The sequence below is a fragment of the Notolepis coatsorum genome (assembly GCF_963971535.1).
Source record: "Notolepis coatsorum genome assembly, chromosome: 17".
Classification (NCBI taxonomy): Eukaryota; Metazoa; Chordata; class Actinopteri; order Aulopiformes; family Paralepididae; genus Notolepis; species Notolepis coatsorum.
Genome location: NC_140181.1, coordinates 23,265,519 through 23,282,896, shown reverse-complemented (window position 1 = coordinate 23,282,896; position 17,378 = coordinate 23,265,519). Strand labels below are relative to the sequence as shown.

The 17,378-nt window shown below is 42.6% G+C and overlaps 1 protein-coding gene across 1 annotated transcript in view; it reads left to right on the top strand.

Annotated features, from left to right (window-relative positions):
- The window catches only part of quoa (quattro a), a gene marked incomplete at both ends in the record, with an annotated part of 47,719 nt that extends 41,136 nt beyond the window's left edge, over positions 1–6,583 (top strand). Inside the window, 7 exon segments of the mRNA XM_084333384.1 lie at positions 271–435; positions 437–442; positions 1,597–1,774; positions 2,805–2,921; positions 3,526–4,159; positions 4,272–4,417; positions 6,309–6,583. Coding sequence (XP_084189510.1) covers positions 271–435; positions 437–442; positions 1,597–1,774; positions 2,805–2,921; positions 3,526–4,159; positions 4,272–4,417; positions 6,309–6,583 — 1,521 coding nt within the window.
- Between the last annotated feature and the right edge of the window lie 10,795 nt (positions 6,584–17,378).

The following is a 17,378-nucleotide window of genomic DNA, read 5'->3' as shown; positions in this document are numbered from 1 at the left end:
ACAAATGAACGAGTACTCAACCACTCCGCAGAAACTACTCTAGGCATTATCTTGATGTCAGTCTTTCAACATGGCAGCCATTTATGGTATTACTTCTCTCCAAACATTCCATGCAAAGCCTTCTCTCTTCTCTTCTCTTCTCTTCTCTTCTCTTCTCTTCTCTTCTCTTCTCTTCTCTTCTCTTCTCTTCTCTTCTTCTCTTCTCTCTCTCTCTTCTCTTCTCTTCTTCTTCTCTTCTCTTCTCTTCTTCTCTTCTCTCCTCTCCTCCAGGTGAATTTGAAGGAGCAGGGTCAGCTGATTCGCCAGGACGAGTTCACCGTGTTCTTCAGGAAGAAGAAGTGTGTCCGTCGCATCTTCCTCTTCCAGGACCTCATCCTCTTCAGCAAGACCAAGAAGACTGATGTCGGGAACGATGTTTACGTCTACAAACAGTCCTTTCAAGGTGCGTACTCTTGGCGGGAATCACCAGAGAGCTCCCACAGTGATATTATCGAGATGAAGAACTACTGATTTGACCACAGCTAATAATACCCCTTAGAGAAAAAGCTATTCATGTCATGACTCAATGCCTACATGGAATACAAGGTTTTTCATTTTTAAGACTCTACTGCTCCATATGTTATTTCACCATCTATCTATCTATCTATCTATCTATCTATCTATCTATCTATCTATCTATCTATCTATCTATCTATCTATCTATCTATCTATCTATCTATCTATCTATCTATCTATCTATCTATCTATCTATCTATCTATCTATCTATCTATCTATCTATCTATCTATCTATCTATCTATCTATCTATCTATCTATCTATCTATCTATCTATCTATCTATCTATCTATCTATCTTATCTATCTATCTATCTATCTATCTATCTATCTATCTATCTATTATCTATCTATCTATCTATCTATCTATCTATCTATCTGTCTGTCTGTCTGTCTGTCTGTCTGTCTGTCTGTCTGTCTGTCTGTCTGTCTGTCTAGACTAGTGTGGTTCTACATCACAAGACTAGTGTGGTTCTACATCACAAGACTAGTGTGGTTCTACATCACAAGACTAGTGTGGCTCCACATCACAATACTAGTGTGGTTCTACATCACAAGACTAGTGTGGCTCCACATCACTAGACTAGTGTGGTTCTACATCACAAGACTAGTGTGGCTCCACATCACAATACTAGTGTGGTTCTACATCACAAGACTAGTGTGGTTCCATCTTACGAGACTAGTGTGGTTCCACATCACAAGACTAGTGTGGTTCTACATCACAAGACTAGTGTGGTTCCATCTTACGAGACTAGTGTGGTTCTACATCACAAGACTAGTGTGGTTCCATCTTACGAGACTAGTGTGGTTCCACATCACAATAATAGAGGAGAGAGGCATATTCTTTGAGGCTGTTTATTCAGTAAGGCCTAGCAGTTGACAGGATGAGTGAAGTTAGAGCGAAAGGCTCCCTTCCCCTCGTCAAGCCATATTTTATAGGCAACAGGATAGATCACCCACACACAAACTGAATGTCCTTCTGTTTGGATAATAAGACAAATCAACTTGACCCGAGACTTCTTCTCTGCCACCTCCCTCCTCAGACGTGTGACCTAGGGATGACCCATAACTCTGGGGTGAGCGGCTTGTGTTTCGAGATCTGGTTCCGCAGGAGGAAGAGTGAGGACACCTACACCCTGAGAGCCTGCAGCCTGGAGGTGAAGAGAGCCTGGACCACTGACCTCGAGAGGATACTGTGGGAACAGGCAGCACACAGCAGAGGTATGGAGGGAGGGAGGGAAGGAGGAGAGAGAGGAGGAGGAGGGAGGGAGGGAAGGAGAGAGGGAGGGAGGGAGGGAGGAGGGAGGGAAGGAAGGCGAGAGGGAGGAGGTAGGAGGAGGGAGGGAATGAGAGAGGGGGTAGGAGGGAGGAGGGAAGGAGAGAGGGAGGGAGGGAAGGAGAGAGGATGGAGGGAAGGAGAGAGGGAGGTAGGAGGGAGGGAGGGAATGAGAGAGGGAGATAAGAGGGAGAGATAGAAGGAGAGAGGGAGGTAGGAGGGGGGAGGGGAGGAGAGAGGGAGGTAGGAGGGAGGGAGGGAATGAGAGAGGGGGTAGGAGGGAGGGAAGGAGAGAGGGAGGTAGGAGGGAGGGAGGGAGGGAGGAGAGAGGGAGGGAGGAGAGAGGGAGGTAGGGGAGGGAGGAATGAGAGAGGGAGGTAGGAGGGAGGGAGGAGAGAGGAAGGGAGGAGAGAGGGGAGGTAGGAGGGAGGGAGGGAATGAGAGAGGGAGGTAAGAGGGAGGGATAGAAGGAGAGAGGGGGTAGGAGGGGGGAGGGGAGGAGAGAGGGAGGTAGGAGGGAGGGAGGGAATGAGAGAGGGGGTAGGAGGGAGGAGGGAAGGAGAGGGAGGTAGGGAAGGAGAGAGGGAGGTAGGAGGGGGGAGGGAGGGAAGGAGGAAGGAGAGAGGGAGGTAGGGAGGAAAGGAGAGAGGGGGTAAGAGGGAGGGAGGGAAGGAGAGAGGGAGGTAGGAGGGAGGGGTGGAAGGAGAGAGGGAGGTAGTAGGGAGGGAGGAAGTAGAGAGGGAGGGGTGGAAGGAGAGGGAGGTAGGAGGGAGAGAGGGAGGGAAGGAGAGAGGGAGATATGAGGGATGGAGACAGGGATGGGTGGATGGATCAGCAGGCTAGGAAAATACTGTTACTGTGTTGTGTTCAGAGCTGCATATACAGGAGAGGTATGGTGGATGGATGGATGAGGGATAGATGTATGTGTGGATGGATCTGCAGGCTAAGAACAGACAGACTGTTGTTGTGTTCCAGAGCTGCGTATACAGGAGAGGGTGTTCATGGGGATCGGCAGGAAACCCTTCATGGACCTCCAGCCCAGTGAAGCTGCAATCTGTGACAGAGCCGTCAACTGTATCCATCCTGGGAGGAGTAAGTAGTGCTACACACCATAACAGACAACAACACTCTATTGTATTTGAGCCTTGAGGCTTTGAGTCGGTGAGGCCCTCAGCGCTCCTTTCCCTCGACAACCATGGTGGAGGTGCCTTTAAGAGCGCACTCAAGCCTAAATTGTACCGGTGGGCCTGCTAAGTGGCTTAACAACAGAAGACTTTTTTACAGGGCAGCTCTCAAGTGTGAATGTGTGTTACTGTATGAGTGAAGCATTCTGGTGATTTTGGTAACTGCTAAAAACTGCTAAGACCAAAAGCGTTTTTCCTTTACAGTAATACGTAATAGCTTTGTTTCATACACACATTATTTTCCCCAATTGGAAATTAATCTCCTCCTCCCTGCAGGCAATGTTTCTCATTATCTGAAAACGTACTGTACCTCTATATCGTTGCCAAGACGTGCAATCATGTCATGACAGACTATATACATTAACACCTGCCTCGCTCGAGCAAAGCACCGCACAGAATTAATTCTTACACATACAAGTCCAGCGAGTGCAGCAGGACAAACAAATCCAAAACAATCCGTTTTGGTGGAGAGTAGCGGCCAGGTTTGTGTATTTCTGCTTTTATTAGTTCAGTGAAGAGTGATAGGAAACACGAGGAGAGACAACTAGTGTGGTTCTACATCACAAGACTAGTGTGGTTCTACATCAGGAGACTAGTGTGGTTCTACATCACGAGACTAGTGTGGTTCTACATCACAAGACTAGTGTGGTTCTACATCAGGAGACTAGTGTGGTTCTACATCAGGAGACTAGTGTGGTTCTACATCACGAGACTAGTGTGGTTCTACATCACGAGACTAGTGTGGTTCTACATCACGAGACTAGTGTGGTTCTACATCACAATACTAGTGTGGTTCTACATCACGAGACTAGTGTGGTTCTACATCACGAGACTAGTGTGGTTCTACATCAGGAGACTAGTGTGGTTCTACATCACGAGACTAGTGTGGTTCTACATCACGAGACTAGTGTGGTTCTACATCACGAGACTAGTGTGGTTCTACATCAGGAGACTAGTGTGGTTCTACATCACGAGACTAGTGTGGTTCTACATCAGGAGACTAGTGTGGTTCTACATCACGAGACTAGTGTGGTTCTACATCAGGAGACTAGTGTGGTTCTACATCACGATACTAGTGTGGTTCCACATCACGAGACTAGGTTCCCAGGGCAAAGACTGCATTTCTCATTTGGGTCCCAGACCCATGTTAAAAAATCCCTGACCTAACCAAATACATTTGATCATTTTTACTCCATTTACTCATGGACGATATCCACCTATGTGTTTTGTCAGTCCCTGTGGCATGTTGTTCACACAGGAGTTTAGAATACCCAAGACCCAACTCCATTGGCTCAGGCAGCACCGCCTCCACCACCGTCAGCCAATCGTCCTCCTCCTCTGGCCGGGGCTCCCTGCCCCCACTCGGATACCCGCAGTCGCCGGGAGTCTGTTCCTCCCCTGAGGGTGTGGCCGAAAATGACCTCAACTATCAGCACCTTCATCAGCATCATCTTCATCATGATTGTCAACAGCCGAAACCATGCTGCCATCTTCAGAGTATGTTTAGATCATTTTCTTAATCTGTGATTACAACCAGCATTGTACCAGAGATTTCTGTGGCAGGGAGCCAGATGTGTTTTCACTAAACTGCTTAATTTGCTAGTTAAGGAGACAGCGTGCACATGTTTCTTTACATAATTAAATACTATGAATTGTTAGAGATCTTGTCAAAATGGAATTAAAAAACGAATTGTATTTTTATTTTAAAAAAAATTATAAAATAAAATAAATGGACTGCATTTATTTTTTGTATTTTATTTTTTTATTATTTTTTAAACAAACATATAAACAAACATGACAACACACGATAAGATATACAAGCATTAATTGTCAGGGCACATCCAATGAGATCACATTTTAGTTAGTTGTCTTATATAAGATATACCCCTAATACATTTTAGTTAATTGTCTTATATAGGATATACCCCTAATACCTGTTATCTAAAAACCTACACACATATGCTCCAGCTCGAACCCCCCCCTCCCGGACCCCACCTTGAGAAGTATCTCCACTATCCCTCGCACCCAACCAGACACTACCATTATAAGCTAGCTTTTATTCTCTCCACCACTTCTAACCACATTGACATTTTGGATTCATTGAGACCCAGAATTCTTGCTGTTGATATTTCATGGTAAATTACATCGAGATATGTAAGAAACCAAACTTTACGGCACATTTTTTCCGGTTGAAACCAGCGTGATGCGGTTAGCTTTTTGGCTACTGTGATACCCGATAAAACCAATCTCTTCAGCTGTGGATTCACTGCAAACTCAAAAACATCATTCAATAGTAATACCGAGGGGTGTACAGGTATATTCCAAGATACGAGTTTTGATATTTGTTGGGTCACATCTTTCCAGAATGCCTTAACTGGTGAGCAGTCCCAATACATGTGCATAAATGTCCCTTCGTCCCCATTTGTACATTGGGTGCATTTGGAATCTTGTTTAAGCCCCATTCGGCACAGTCTTATAGGAGTCAAGTATGTCCTGTGAATATAGTTAAGATTGATTTGTTGATGATCCGGGTTCCTTGATGTAAGTCGGACATTTGCCCAGGCTCCTTGCCAATCAAAGTCATTTTCCAGGTCTGGTATATCCCTCCTCCAGACAGAGTCTAGTTGGAGGGTTTCATACGAGGACGTTAGTAATTGATGATAAAATTCTGAAACAAAACCTCTCGATGTCTCTCTTTCGTAGAAGAATTTGTGGTATCTGTGGTGTTCAATTGGTCTATCTAATGGAACACCGTGAGACTTCAAACATAGCTCTAACTGTTTGTAAAAAAGCCATGTGGACTTGGTGAGATTACATTTTTTGCGTATTTCTTTATCACTACAAAAACCCTGTTTGTTAAAAACATCCCCTAATGAGTGTATGCCTTGCTCTTCCCATATAGGGAATCTTATAGGTCTTTTTCCAATTAAGAGTGAATTGTTATTGAATAAATGGACTGCAAATGGACTGCATTTATATAGTGATTTTACCCAAAGCACTTATGCCTCACATTCACCCATTCACGCACACACCAATGGCAGACAACCATGCAAGGTGCCAACCTGCTCATTGCTTGGGAGCATTTAGAGTGTCTTGCTCAAGGACACGTCGACATGCTGCCAGAAGGAACCTGGAATCGAACCGGGAACCTTCTGTTTACCAAACAGCCACTCTACCTCCTAAGCCACCATCGCCCCATGGGTTGTGGATGGAAATGGAAATAGATGGAAATGGAAATAGATGGGAATGGGGACGGAATCAGGTTTATTATAATTTGTGTCTGTCTCTACTACAGTGGACAGCATGGAGTCGTCAGGAGAGTACATCAGCGTCTTCAGCAGCCCGGAGCACGACTGCCTCTCTGTCATTGGTGGAGAGGTGGAAGACTCCTCCTCCTCATGTGTAGCCCAAGATTCTAAGCCCCGCCTCTCCCTCAGCAGAACACCCAGTCTGAGGATAAACGGCTCACCGACGGTGACCCGGAAGAAGCCAACCATCGCCCCTAAACCACCAGGGCTGATAGTCTCTTGTCAGGTACAGGTGAAGGTCTGGTTCTATGATGCTTTCTAGTACATTTTAATAATGAACAATTAATAATAATAATAATAATAATAATAATAATAATAATAATAATAATAATAATAATAATAATAATAATAATAATAATAATAATAATAATAATAATAATAATAATAATAATAATAATAATAATAATAATACAAAATTATAATAATTAATCATTTACAATACAAAATACTAGTACAAATACTAATAATCAAGAAAAGTACAATACTTAATCATAATTACAATCTATAATAATTACTACTTATACATTGTTTTTATAATTAATAATAATAATAATAATAATAATAATAATACATTCATAATAAATAAACCATTCATAATAAACCATTACTAATACAATAATGTGAATAATAAATGAATAACTATTTAATTATTATTACATTATTTAAAGGGGTTATATATTTTACATTTTCATACATGTATTGTGTCTCAGGGTCAGAATAATATGTTTCATGTTGTCTTTGAACCCGCAGGAAATCAAAAGAGTGATTGGCAGACTAGCCCTTTCAATGGACCCATCTCAAAACCTGCCCTATTTTCCTTGATCACAACTGTCGCTTCCCTCGGACCAACGGTTGTGATTGGAGGATCAAGAAAAGAGGACGGGGTTTGAGATAGGTCAATTCAGTGACGCAAACCTGTAGATTGAATGCACTCCAAAGGGTGTATCAGTTCAAATACTGCAAACCCAAGTGATTGGAAGGATTTAGGTGTCAATTAAAACTTCATTCCAAGTTCACTTGTGACATAGTAAATGGAATTATACAACAGGTAGTTCCGACCACGCATTGTGATTGGTCGAGAGCGTTCTAAACTGAGTATATTCATGATATACTCACGGTTAAATCACCCTATGAATATCGAGCTTCGCTCTCGTGACTGCGGGTACATCACATCCATGGCAATATTCATGACATACCACAGCTTCTCATGTATTATTGCGTATATTTTGTGAAACCAATGCTGTGCTCATTATTTTCATTATTAATGCATATTTTAATTATTTACCATAGTTTATGGTGTAAATGAGTTTCTGACCTGGAAACATCACACAAATGATAAACCATATCAGGAAGTTGGAGAAACGTACTGGAGTTGTTGAGTTATAACACCACTTTATCTTTCTCGTTGTAGGGCAATGAAATCATCATCAGTAGAAAGTCAACTGAGGTTTGACCTGTGGACCTCCTAATGTAGGTAAGATGAGCCTTGTCTTTCTTCATGTCAGGGGTAGGGCTGCATGGGCGATTGTCTCACTGTTAGTAGTATCCATTCTGCTAGATACATAATATGTATCATACTGTAAGTGCCTTGTAGGGCTGACCCTACAAATAGTCGACTAATCGATCGAAAGGAGCCGTAGTTGACTGCCAACCTCTTAGTCGAATAAAAAAAATATATATATATTTTTATCATTCTTTCCAAAAGAAAAGAGGCCTAGAAGCGTGGCTAACGCTAATGGCACACATATCAGAGGCTAACTGCCTACGAAAACAAGCACAGAGGCACTGAAAGAGGATTTCAAATGGAGACGAAGGGACATTTATGCACATGTATTGGGACTGCCCACCAGTTAAGGCATTCTGGAAAGATGTGACCCATCAATTATCAAAACTCGTATCTTGGAATATACCAGTACACCCCTCTGTATTACTATTGAATGATGTTTTTGAGTTTGCAGTAAATCCACAGCTAAAGAGATTGGTTTTATCGGGTATCACAGTAGCTAAAAAGCTGATCGCATCACGCTGGTTTCAACCGGAAAAAAATTTGCCGGAAGGTTTGGTTTCTTACATATCTCGATGTGATTTATCAAGAAATATCTATGGCAAGAATTCTGGGTCTCAATGAATCCAAAATGTCAATGTGGTTAGAAGTGGTGGAGAGAATAAAAGCTAGCTTATAATGGTAGTGTCTGGTTAGGAGTGAGGGATAATGGAGGTACTATCCAAGGAGGGGTCCAGGAGGGGGGGGTTCGAGCTGGAGCATATGTGTGTAGGGTTTTAGATAATAGGTATTAGGGGTATATCCTGTATAAGACATTGGTATAATTGGTAATTTCGTTGGATATACACTGTATACGGTAAAATATTATTATATACTTTTTTTTTTTTTTTCTGTTTCTGTACTTGCATGTCATTTTAGCCACCTTAATTGTTAGTTTCATTATGCATTGTGTGTTGAGTACTGACTTTTAATAATTTTGTTTTGCAATAATAAAAAATAAAAAAAGAGGATTTCACCCATCTAATGGACACACTAGACTAGACAAATATCAAGATGTATCCATCAGTGGACCAATTGCATGCTTTTGCAGAGAACAAGAAGCCTTCCGTCGACTGCTTCAGACATTAAGCACCCCCTACAGTCCAAATGGAATGATAAAAATAAAAATTGTACTTTTTTATTTATTTTTTTTCATAGTAGTCGACTATCTGCAAATTTCTGTCAATCATATAGTTGACTATCCAAATCCTTAGTCGGGGACAGCCCTAGTGCCTTGTAATAAATTGATCTCTGCATTTGTGTTTTTAGAGTCCTACCCGAGGTCCGGCCGGAGGGTACATTAGCCTACTATGGTCCCCAACCAGATGTTTCATTAAAGCGCAAAAATCTGTGCAGCCGCCTTGATGTAAACAGACAACTCGAGAGAGACGGACAAGAGCAAGTTGATTTTGTTCTGATCGGACCACCTCCTATTTTAAAATCAATCAATTGCGCTGTCATTTTATTGACCTGTCTGATGCATCACTATACCCTACCTTCACCCTGGACCACAGCTGGGCCGACTTGGCTTGGCAAACTGTGTACCGGCTCCTACTGTCATACTGTAACTGTGGAGGAATGACGGGTCATATCACTCCCTGCTGAAACTCACAGTGAAGGAGGTCTAGCTCAGTGTGATGTGATGATGAAGATGTCATGTGAAGAAGAAGAGGAGGATGATTTCTTTATTGTCAATTTACCCGAGACAACTGAAATGTGTCTTTCCACATATCCCCCCTGGTTACACACACACACACACACACACACACACACACACACACACACACACACACACACACACACACACACACACACACACACACACACACACACACACACACACACACACACACACACACACACACACACACACACACACACACACACACACACACACACACACACACATATGTATTGCATCCGAGAGGTCGCCTGCAGTGCAGCACCCCCCTGGAGCGGTTTGGTGGTCCCAGTGCCTTGCTCAAGGGCACTTAGGCAGAGACAGTGGGCACTAAAGATGTACCCTCCAGTAGCCAGAGCCTGTGACGGAGGGAACACTTTGGGTGAGACATGAGCGGGTGCACTCGTCCTGGCTATGAGACACGGAGGCACGAACTGTATTCGTGGACACAGCCTGAATCCCCTCACATGGGGGACAGTGTGTCAAACAAAGGACTGTAATGGGAATGCATGTTTTTCTATATTTCTTTCTTTCTTTACTTTCCGCTGCGTTAGACATATAGAGCGGAGCTTTGGTGGGGGGGGCACAGAGTGACGGTTGCCAAAAAGGTCAGGAGCTGGACTCAAACCCACGACACTGAGAGAGCATGTGGCGCGTGCCTTAATCCACAAGGTGCCCCCGGAAACCCATGTTTTGTACACTGTGCAGAGTGCTGCACCTAAACCCCTATTGTCGGCCTCCAGGTCACAGTATGTGGAAAATAACTTGATATCTTGGAACATTAAAAGTGGAAATGTACGTGTGTTCCCTACATTTGTACAATATGTCACTCAAAATGGAATTTGGTAACAACCACTTCTTCACAAAGTCTATGCGGATGTTTTTATTCAGTAATGTGATGTGCTCTTTCTCTGTCCTATGTACAAATGTGTTTTTTTGTGTGTGCTTATAAGCGTTGAGCGGAATAGGTAATGTACACAGTTCAATGGAACAACACACTCCTTTCACTTATATAGTAAACACGTGCTTGTCTTGTAATGACACGCCTCAATACTCAATAGAGATGCATGCACGTCTTATCAGTTACTTAAAGGGGCATTTAGCAGATTCTTAACCCAAGTCCAATCGATCTGTTGTGAGGAGGTGATAATCAAACATAAAACGTATCCCTACCTATTTTTCTTCATTTTTTCTTTATGGTTTAAAATGAGCAAAATGCCCCTTTAAGACGTGCAGCTATTAGCATGTCACAAGAGTGTATGATAGATGCGGTACATTAGACGGTCTCAGCACAGTGTTATAATACATCACATCTCTTCATGAAGAAAATGACAAAACCGACCGGTCAGTTTTAATTGTTGCTTTAACCACAATTACGTTACAGTGTAAGTCGCCATGCAAACCCATATAAATGATTATTATAGTGTGTGTGCATTATTGTAAGTGTTACCAGAATATTTCTGTTGATCTCCTGCACTGTGCATCTTGTACAATTATTGACATACAGGGATCAAAGAAAAGGTTATTCTTAAGTATTTCTATTTATTTTCCATTAGGCCTTTTTTATACTACTATACTAATATAATATAATATATATATAGTTAAAGGAACATGCCAACATTATGGGAAATGCATGTACCGTCTTCTCCAGAGTCAGACAAAAATATAGATACCAGTTTCCTCTCTGTGAGTTCAGTAAAAAGCTATCCGGTTGCAAGCTAGCCTGGCTCAGCACAAATGAATGAAAGCGGATTCACACCACTAGCCTGTTGGCCAAAAACACCTCTCTCAGAGTTTTAAGCTAGGCTAGCTGGTCCGTATCCGCTTCCATTCATTTGTGCTGAGCTACAGTAGGCTAGTTTGCAGCCGGATAGCTTTCTACTGAACACATAAAGAAGAAATTGGTATCTATCATCTGGTCTGACTCTGGAGAAGACGGTGACCGCATTTCCTTATAATGTTTTTGCGTGTTCCTTTAAGACAGTTGCAGAGTGCTGAGATAAGTAGGCCTACAGTAGTCTTGTTATTTTTAATAACTTATGGCATAAGGGGGAGACCACTAGCTACCCAATGGGCCTGTTGACTGTTCATGGTAAAATATGACTTTACATGTGTCTTAATGAATAGGAATGGGTCTTACTCCGAACAAACTCGGCTTACATGAAAACCCATCGATTCCAAAACCTTGGGGGGGGGGGGGGGGGGGCGTGACCGATACAGCCATATATTGTGCTATTTTGAGTGCTGATATTATATTGATACACTGATGCTAAGTATCGATATTTAATAACATTTTATTTGAATAAAAATATGTTTGCTTGGCAATTCCATTTTGCTGCAATAAAATGATTGTATTGAGGTGAACAGACTGAAAATGTTATCTTATTCTATCTGATGCATATATATCTTTATTGCAGATGTTGACATAATTTGCAGTTGAAAAAGGTAATAAATCGCAATGCATCACAATATTACAATATCATGATGTGCATGACGATATCGTATCTGGTGATTCCACCCCTATAAAACGTGTGTCATATTAAAATGCTTCGTCAACAAAGCCTCACCACACAATTACATTCTTCTTTCCTTTTGGTTTTCTGAGCTTATGATAGAGGAGCAAAGGTAGGGTAGGGTTATTTTCAATCGACTCCCCCTCCAGAACACTTGCACACTAACTGTCAGTACAACAGTCTGACGAGTATTCAGTCAGGTTGGGTAGATCATCTATTTTCAGCCTGGAGCCAAACAGCCACTGCAGGGTCTCAAGTCTTGCTTTGAAGGGTTCCTCTATTGACAGGTTGAGCCTTATAAGTTAGCAGAATCTAGCAACATCTTATCTTATTAAGGCTCTGTATATATAGTGAACAAGATAAGTCTCACAACTATTTTATACAGGATTAACAGACATGTGTTTGAAGGTTCCTCTGGTCAATTTGAGCCTTATAAGCATCTACCTAGCTACAGTGTCGAATGACAGTTGCGTCGCCATTATGTGATGTCTCCCTCACTCGCACTAGTGCCACCAAGTCAAATATGAACATGCACCCTCTCCCCAAAATTTTTTATTGCAAATGCGACTGTTTTAATCACAGGCTAAAGCCCTGAATTAAGGTCCTGAATAAGATACTGCACTGCTAGAAGTCTAAATCGGTACACTGCTAACTGGGCACACTGTGATTATGTGTTATACATCAACATGGAGCCAAAATAGTGTGACACAGAGAGAGAGAGAGAGAGAGAGAGAGAGAGAGAGAGTGAGATGGGGATCTTGACTATTGTTTAAAGAATGGGTTAGGTGAGGTTGGGGGGGTTTCTGTCGATGATTTCCAATCGCCCATAAATGCGAATCTCCAGATGTCACAACGTTTTTGATACCAAATCACATCTAAGGTGTTCCGCAGGGTCTTGGTATTTTGGAGGGATTTATTGTGGTAAAACAAATTTAACTCAACTGTACTGCAACCTTTTCTGATGTTCTTTGGCCTGTATACATATTGTTTAATTTGTTCTGACAATCTCTGTCTGTGTTTTTATTTACATTACACAATGAAACACTTTGCTATGACATTCATTCAATCTTCATTTCAAGCCCTCATTTCCAATTATATGAAGCATACAAACATAATAATTACAGATTATGGTGGAATGGTTGGTGATCAAGGATTTAAACTGACCAAAGACTGACCTCTACTGTACTGACTTTAATGGGAGTGGTCTCTGTCTCTTTCCAACACGGTAGAGGTTGTTGACCTCGGTTTGCTTATGTTCTTGCCATTCGGCAGCGTGCCATGCATTTCAATTATTTGGCAAATATATATATATATATTACATCAACAGAGATTTTAGAAATGTGCAGAATAAAATGTTAAATTATTTTTAAAGTACAAAAAAGTATTGAATAATTTATTATTTTAAAATGTTGGCATGTTGCGTGAATGTTGCTTTCATGCATCCTCTCCCTACATCCCATTTCCTACTTCTCATTTTCATTCAGAGACGGAAGCCAAACCTGCCTGTTTGAGGCTGCTGCTGAATGACTGGACAGCTGTAACTATAGTTGCTTTTTGACCATAAAAACATGCAAATGTTTGTAAATACCCCACACAAACTTAAATGGTATGATGATATGGCCATAATATGGGCTATTTAAACCCAAAGTTACATGTGGTCCACATCAGACATTGTGCACGCAATGAAACTATAAAAGCAGGTAGCTCTGGAGCATGTAAATGCACATGCTAAGTGTGGAAACTTTCAGTTCAGCCAACATTGACTTGAATGGGATCACCATCTCCTCGTTTATGTAATTTAAACAGGTTATTACCTCGGATCATCTGCAATTTGTTGCATTGTTAACTAGCTAACATTTACTCTACCACGCAGTCCCTTGTCGCACAGTGGTGGCTTGAGTGCCTCAGTGACCCAGAGAGCTATGCCAGCAGGTGCATGAGCACCTGGCAGGGTCACCCATGCTCGACAGGTCAAAGGGCAGAGGTGAGACAAATTGGACCAACCTCACCCCAGAGGTTTAATGGGTTTGCGTAGAGACAACAACCCTACCTGGAAAAAAAGCATGTTACTAAAGCATCTACGATAATTCAAAACCAACTCGACCTGGGAAAAGAAGGGCTCCCACACAGGAGGCGCATGGCGCCGTGCAGTGAAAGCCGAAAGGAAGCTGTAAGGCCGACTCCCCTCTTAACCCCCAGGAAAACCACCAGAATTGCCACATGGAACATCAGGACGTTGTACGAACTAGGGAAGACAGACAGACAGTCCAGGTAGCACAGGAGATGAGGAACTACAACATCTCTCTCCTGGGCTTGTGTAGACAAGGTGGCTACAAGCAGGGCAACTGAGATTGGCATCTGGGGAGATGGTGCTCTACTCCGGTCATACAGAAGAAGGCGCCCCACACACGGAAGGGGTGGCCCTGATGCTGGCTCCGGAGGCACAGCGCTCTCTCATTGGTTGGAAACCGGTGAACCCACAAATCATCACCGCCAAGTTCACCACTAAGAAGGACAACATCAGACTATCCATCATTCAGTGCTACGCGCCGACAAACGACACCGAAGACGAGAAGAAAGACTATTAACAACTGCAGGCTGTACTGGACAGACAGAGAGAAAAAGACATCACCATCCTCATGGGTGATTTCAACGCCAAGATAGGAGCCAACAACATGGGCTACGAAGACATCATGGGCACACATGGATTGGGGGAGATGAATGAAAATGGAGAAAGGTTTGCAGACCTGTGCTCCCTCAACCAACTGGTAATAGGAGGCAGCATCTTCCCCCACAAACGTATCCACAGTCAAGGCCACATGGAGATCTCCAGATCAAGTTACAGAGAATCAAATACCACATCATCAACAGAAAGTTCAGGAGGTCAAGATGTACAAGTCAAGAGAGGGGCAGACGTGGCATCAGACCATCATCTCGTGCTGATTATCATAAAACGACGTCTGAAGAAGTACGCCACAACCACCGGCACAAGAACCAGATATGACGTCGGACTTCTTAGGAACAAAGAAATACAGAGTAGATTCCAGATCAGCCTTACCAACAGGTACCAGCAACTACAGGAACAGGATGAAGACACAGATGCAGACATAGAGAGTCATTGGCAGCACACAAAGACGTTACGGCTGGACACCTGCGAAGAAATATTGGGAAAAAAGAAGACAAAACACAAGGAATGGGTCTCAATGGAAACACTCCAGAAACTGAAAGAAAGAAAGGAGGAAAGAGAAACTGAACACAAGCTAAACAAGATCAGCAAAAGCAAAGGCACAGGAAGAATACACCCAAGCCAATAAGGAGGTGAAGAGTAGCATTAAGAAGGATAAAAGAGATCCCATAGACAACCTAGCCAAACAAGCAGAAACAGCGGCAGGGCAAGGCAATATGAAATACCTCTATATGATCACTAGGAAGTTAGCAGGCAAGTTCCAACAGACGGACAAACCAGTAAAAGACAAACAGGGAAACCCACTTACAACAACAGAGGAGCAGCGGAGAAGATGGGCTGAACATTTCAAAGAACTACTGAACCAACCGACAGAGCCAGTTTCTAAGTTTAAGTTTAAGTTTCTTTAATAGTTGTCATACAGAAGTACAGAATACTTTTATACAAAATGCTTCTTACTGTTTCGCTCCAGAGACTGTGTTAGACAAGATAAGTATGAAATAAAATAGTATAGCATGTAAAATAGAAGTAAAAATAGAGGTCACAGTGTTCAGTATAGACATATGTACAATGTTCGATGCAGAATAGAAGTAACTGAGTTACCATACAATATACTATGCAATGTACTAATATACAATACTATATAGTGCAGAGCAGAAATGGGATGAGGTACAATTTAGGTACAATTTACAGTAAGGTGTACGAGTTGTAGTGCAAATCCTTTACCAATAAATATAAAGTGTAAAGTGTGTTTAGGTGTTCTAAAGTGTGTAAAGTGGGTGCTGCAGTGAGTTGTTTGTTTAAAGTGAGTGTGTGCGTGTGGATGTGTGTGCTGTGTGCATTTGATGGTTGTTGCATAGTGTTTATTGTTCGTTGAGCAGCCTGATGGCCTGGGGATAGAAGCTTCTTCTGAGTCTTTCTGTGCTCGCCTTAAGACTCCGGTATCGCTTGCCTGACCGCAGCAGTTCAAAGAGGCAGTTGTTCGGGTGGCTGGAGTCCTTGATGATTCTCTTAGCCTTCCCCCTGCACCGCTTGTTGTAAATGTTCTGGAGGGTGGGAAGCCCCCCTCCAATTGTGCGTTCGGCTGAACGTGTCACTCTTTGTAGTCTGCTACGGTCTTGTGCAGTGCTATTCCGAAACCAGGAGGTGATGTTGCCAGTCAGGATGCTCTCGATTGTACATGAGTAGAAGTTCCTAAGTTCCTAAGTTCCAGTGGACATTACACCAGTGGAGAGAACACTTCCAATAAACTGTGATAAACCCAGCAAAGCAGAGATAAAAAAAAAAAAGGATATCATCTCAACGAAGGACGGAAAATCTGCAGGACCAGATGAAATACCAGCAGAAGCCATCAAGGCCGACTTGAAGACTGCGGTAGATATGCTTCATAGGCTCTTCACCAAGATCTGGGAGGAAGAAAATATTCCAGAAGAATGGAAAGATGGAATCATCATCAAGCTACCAAAAAAGGGAGATCTCACCAACTGCAACAACTACAGAGGAATAATGCTTCTATCAGTACCGGGAAAAGTTCTCAACAGAATTATACTGGACAGAATGAGTGTTGCAGTGGATCCCATGCTTCGAGACCAGTAGGCAGGCTCCGGAGCAACAGATCTTGTACGGACCAGATCGCCACCCTGCACATCATTATAGAGCAATCCATCGAATGGAACTCTCCATTATATATAAACTTCATAGACTATGAAAAAGCCTTTGACAGCGTGGATAGAGAGACTCTGTGGAAACTGCTGAGGCATTATGGTATCCCAGAGAAAAGCATCACTCTTATTCAAAACACCTATCAAGGAACATCATGCAAAGTTTTACATGCAGGCCAACTGTCAGGGAGTTTTGAGGTCAAGACTGGTGTGCGGCGGTTTGCAACGTTCTGGTGAGCAGCCACATGAAAGAGCTCCCGGTCGGTGAATATCAAGAAAAGGAAGTAAAACAATTCAAAGTGAAATAAAAAGTGACAATTCAAGGATATAAGAGAGGAGGACGAGGAAGACGCTGTCACTTCTCTCTTTTCCTCTTTTGTCAATAAGAAGAAGAAAACACAGTATGACTCATTTTACACTAGCGTCAGCTACGTTAGCCGTTTTTGCAGTGTGGCAGTTAACCAGACCAATAGTT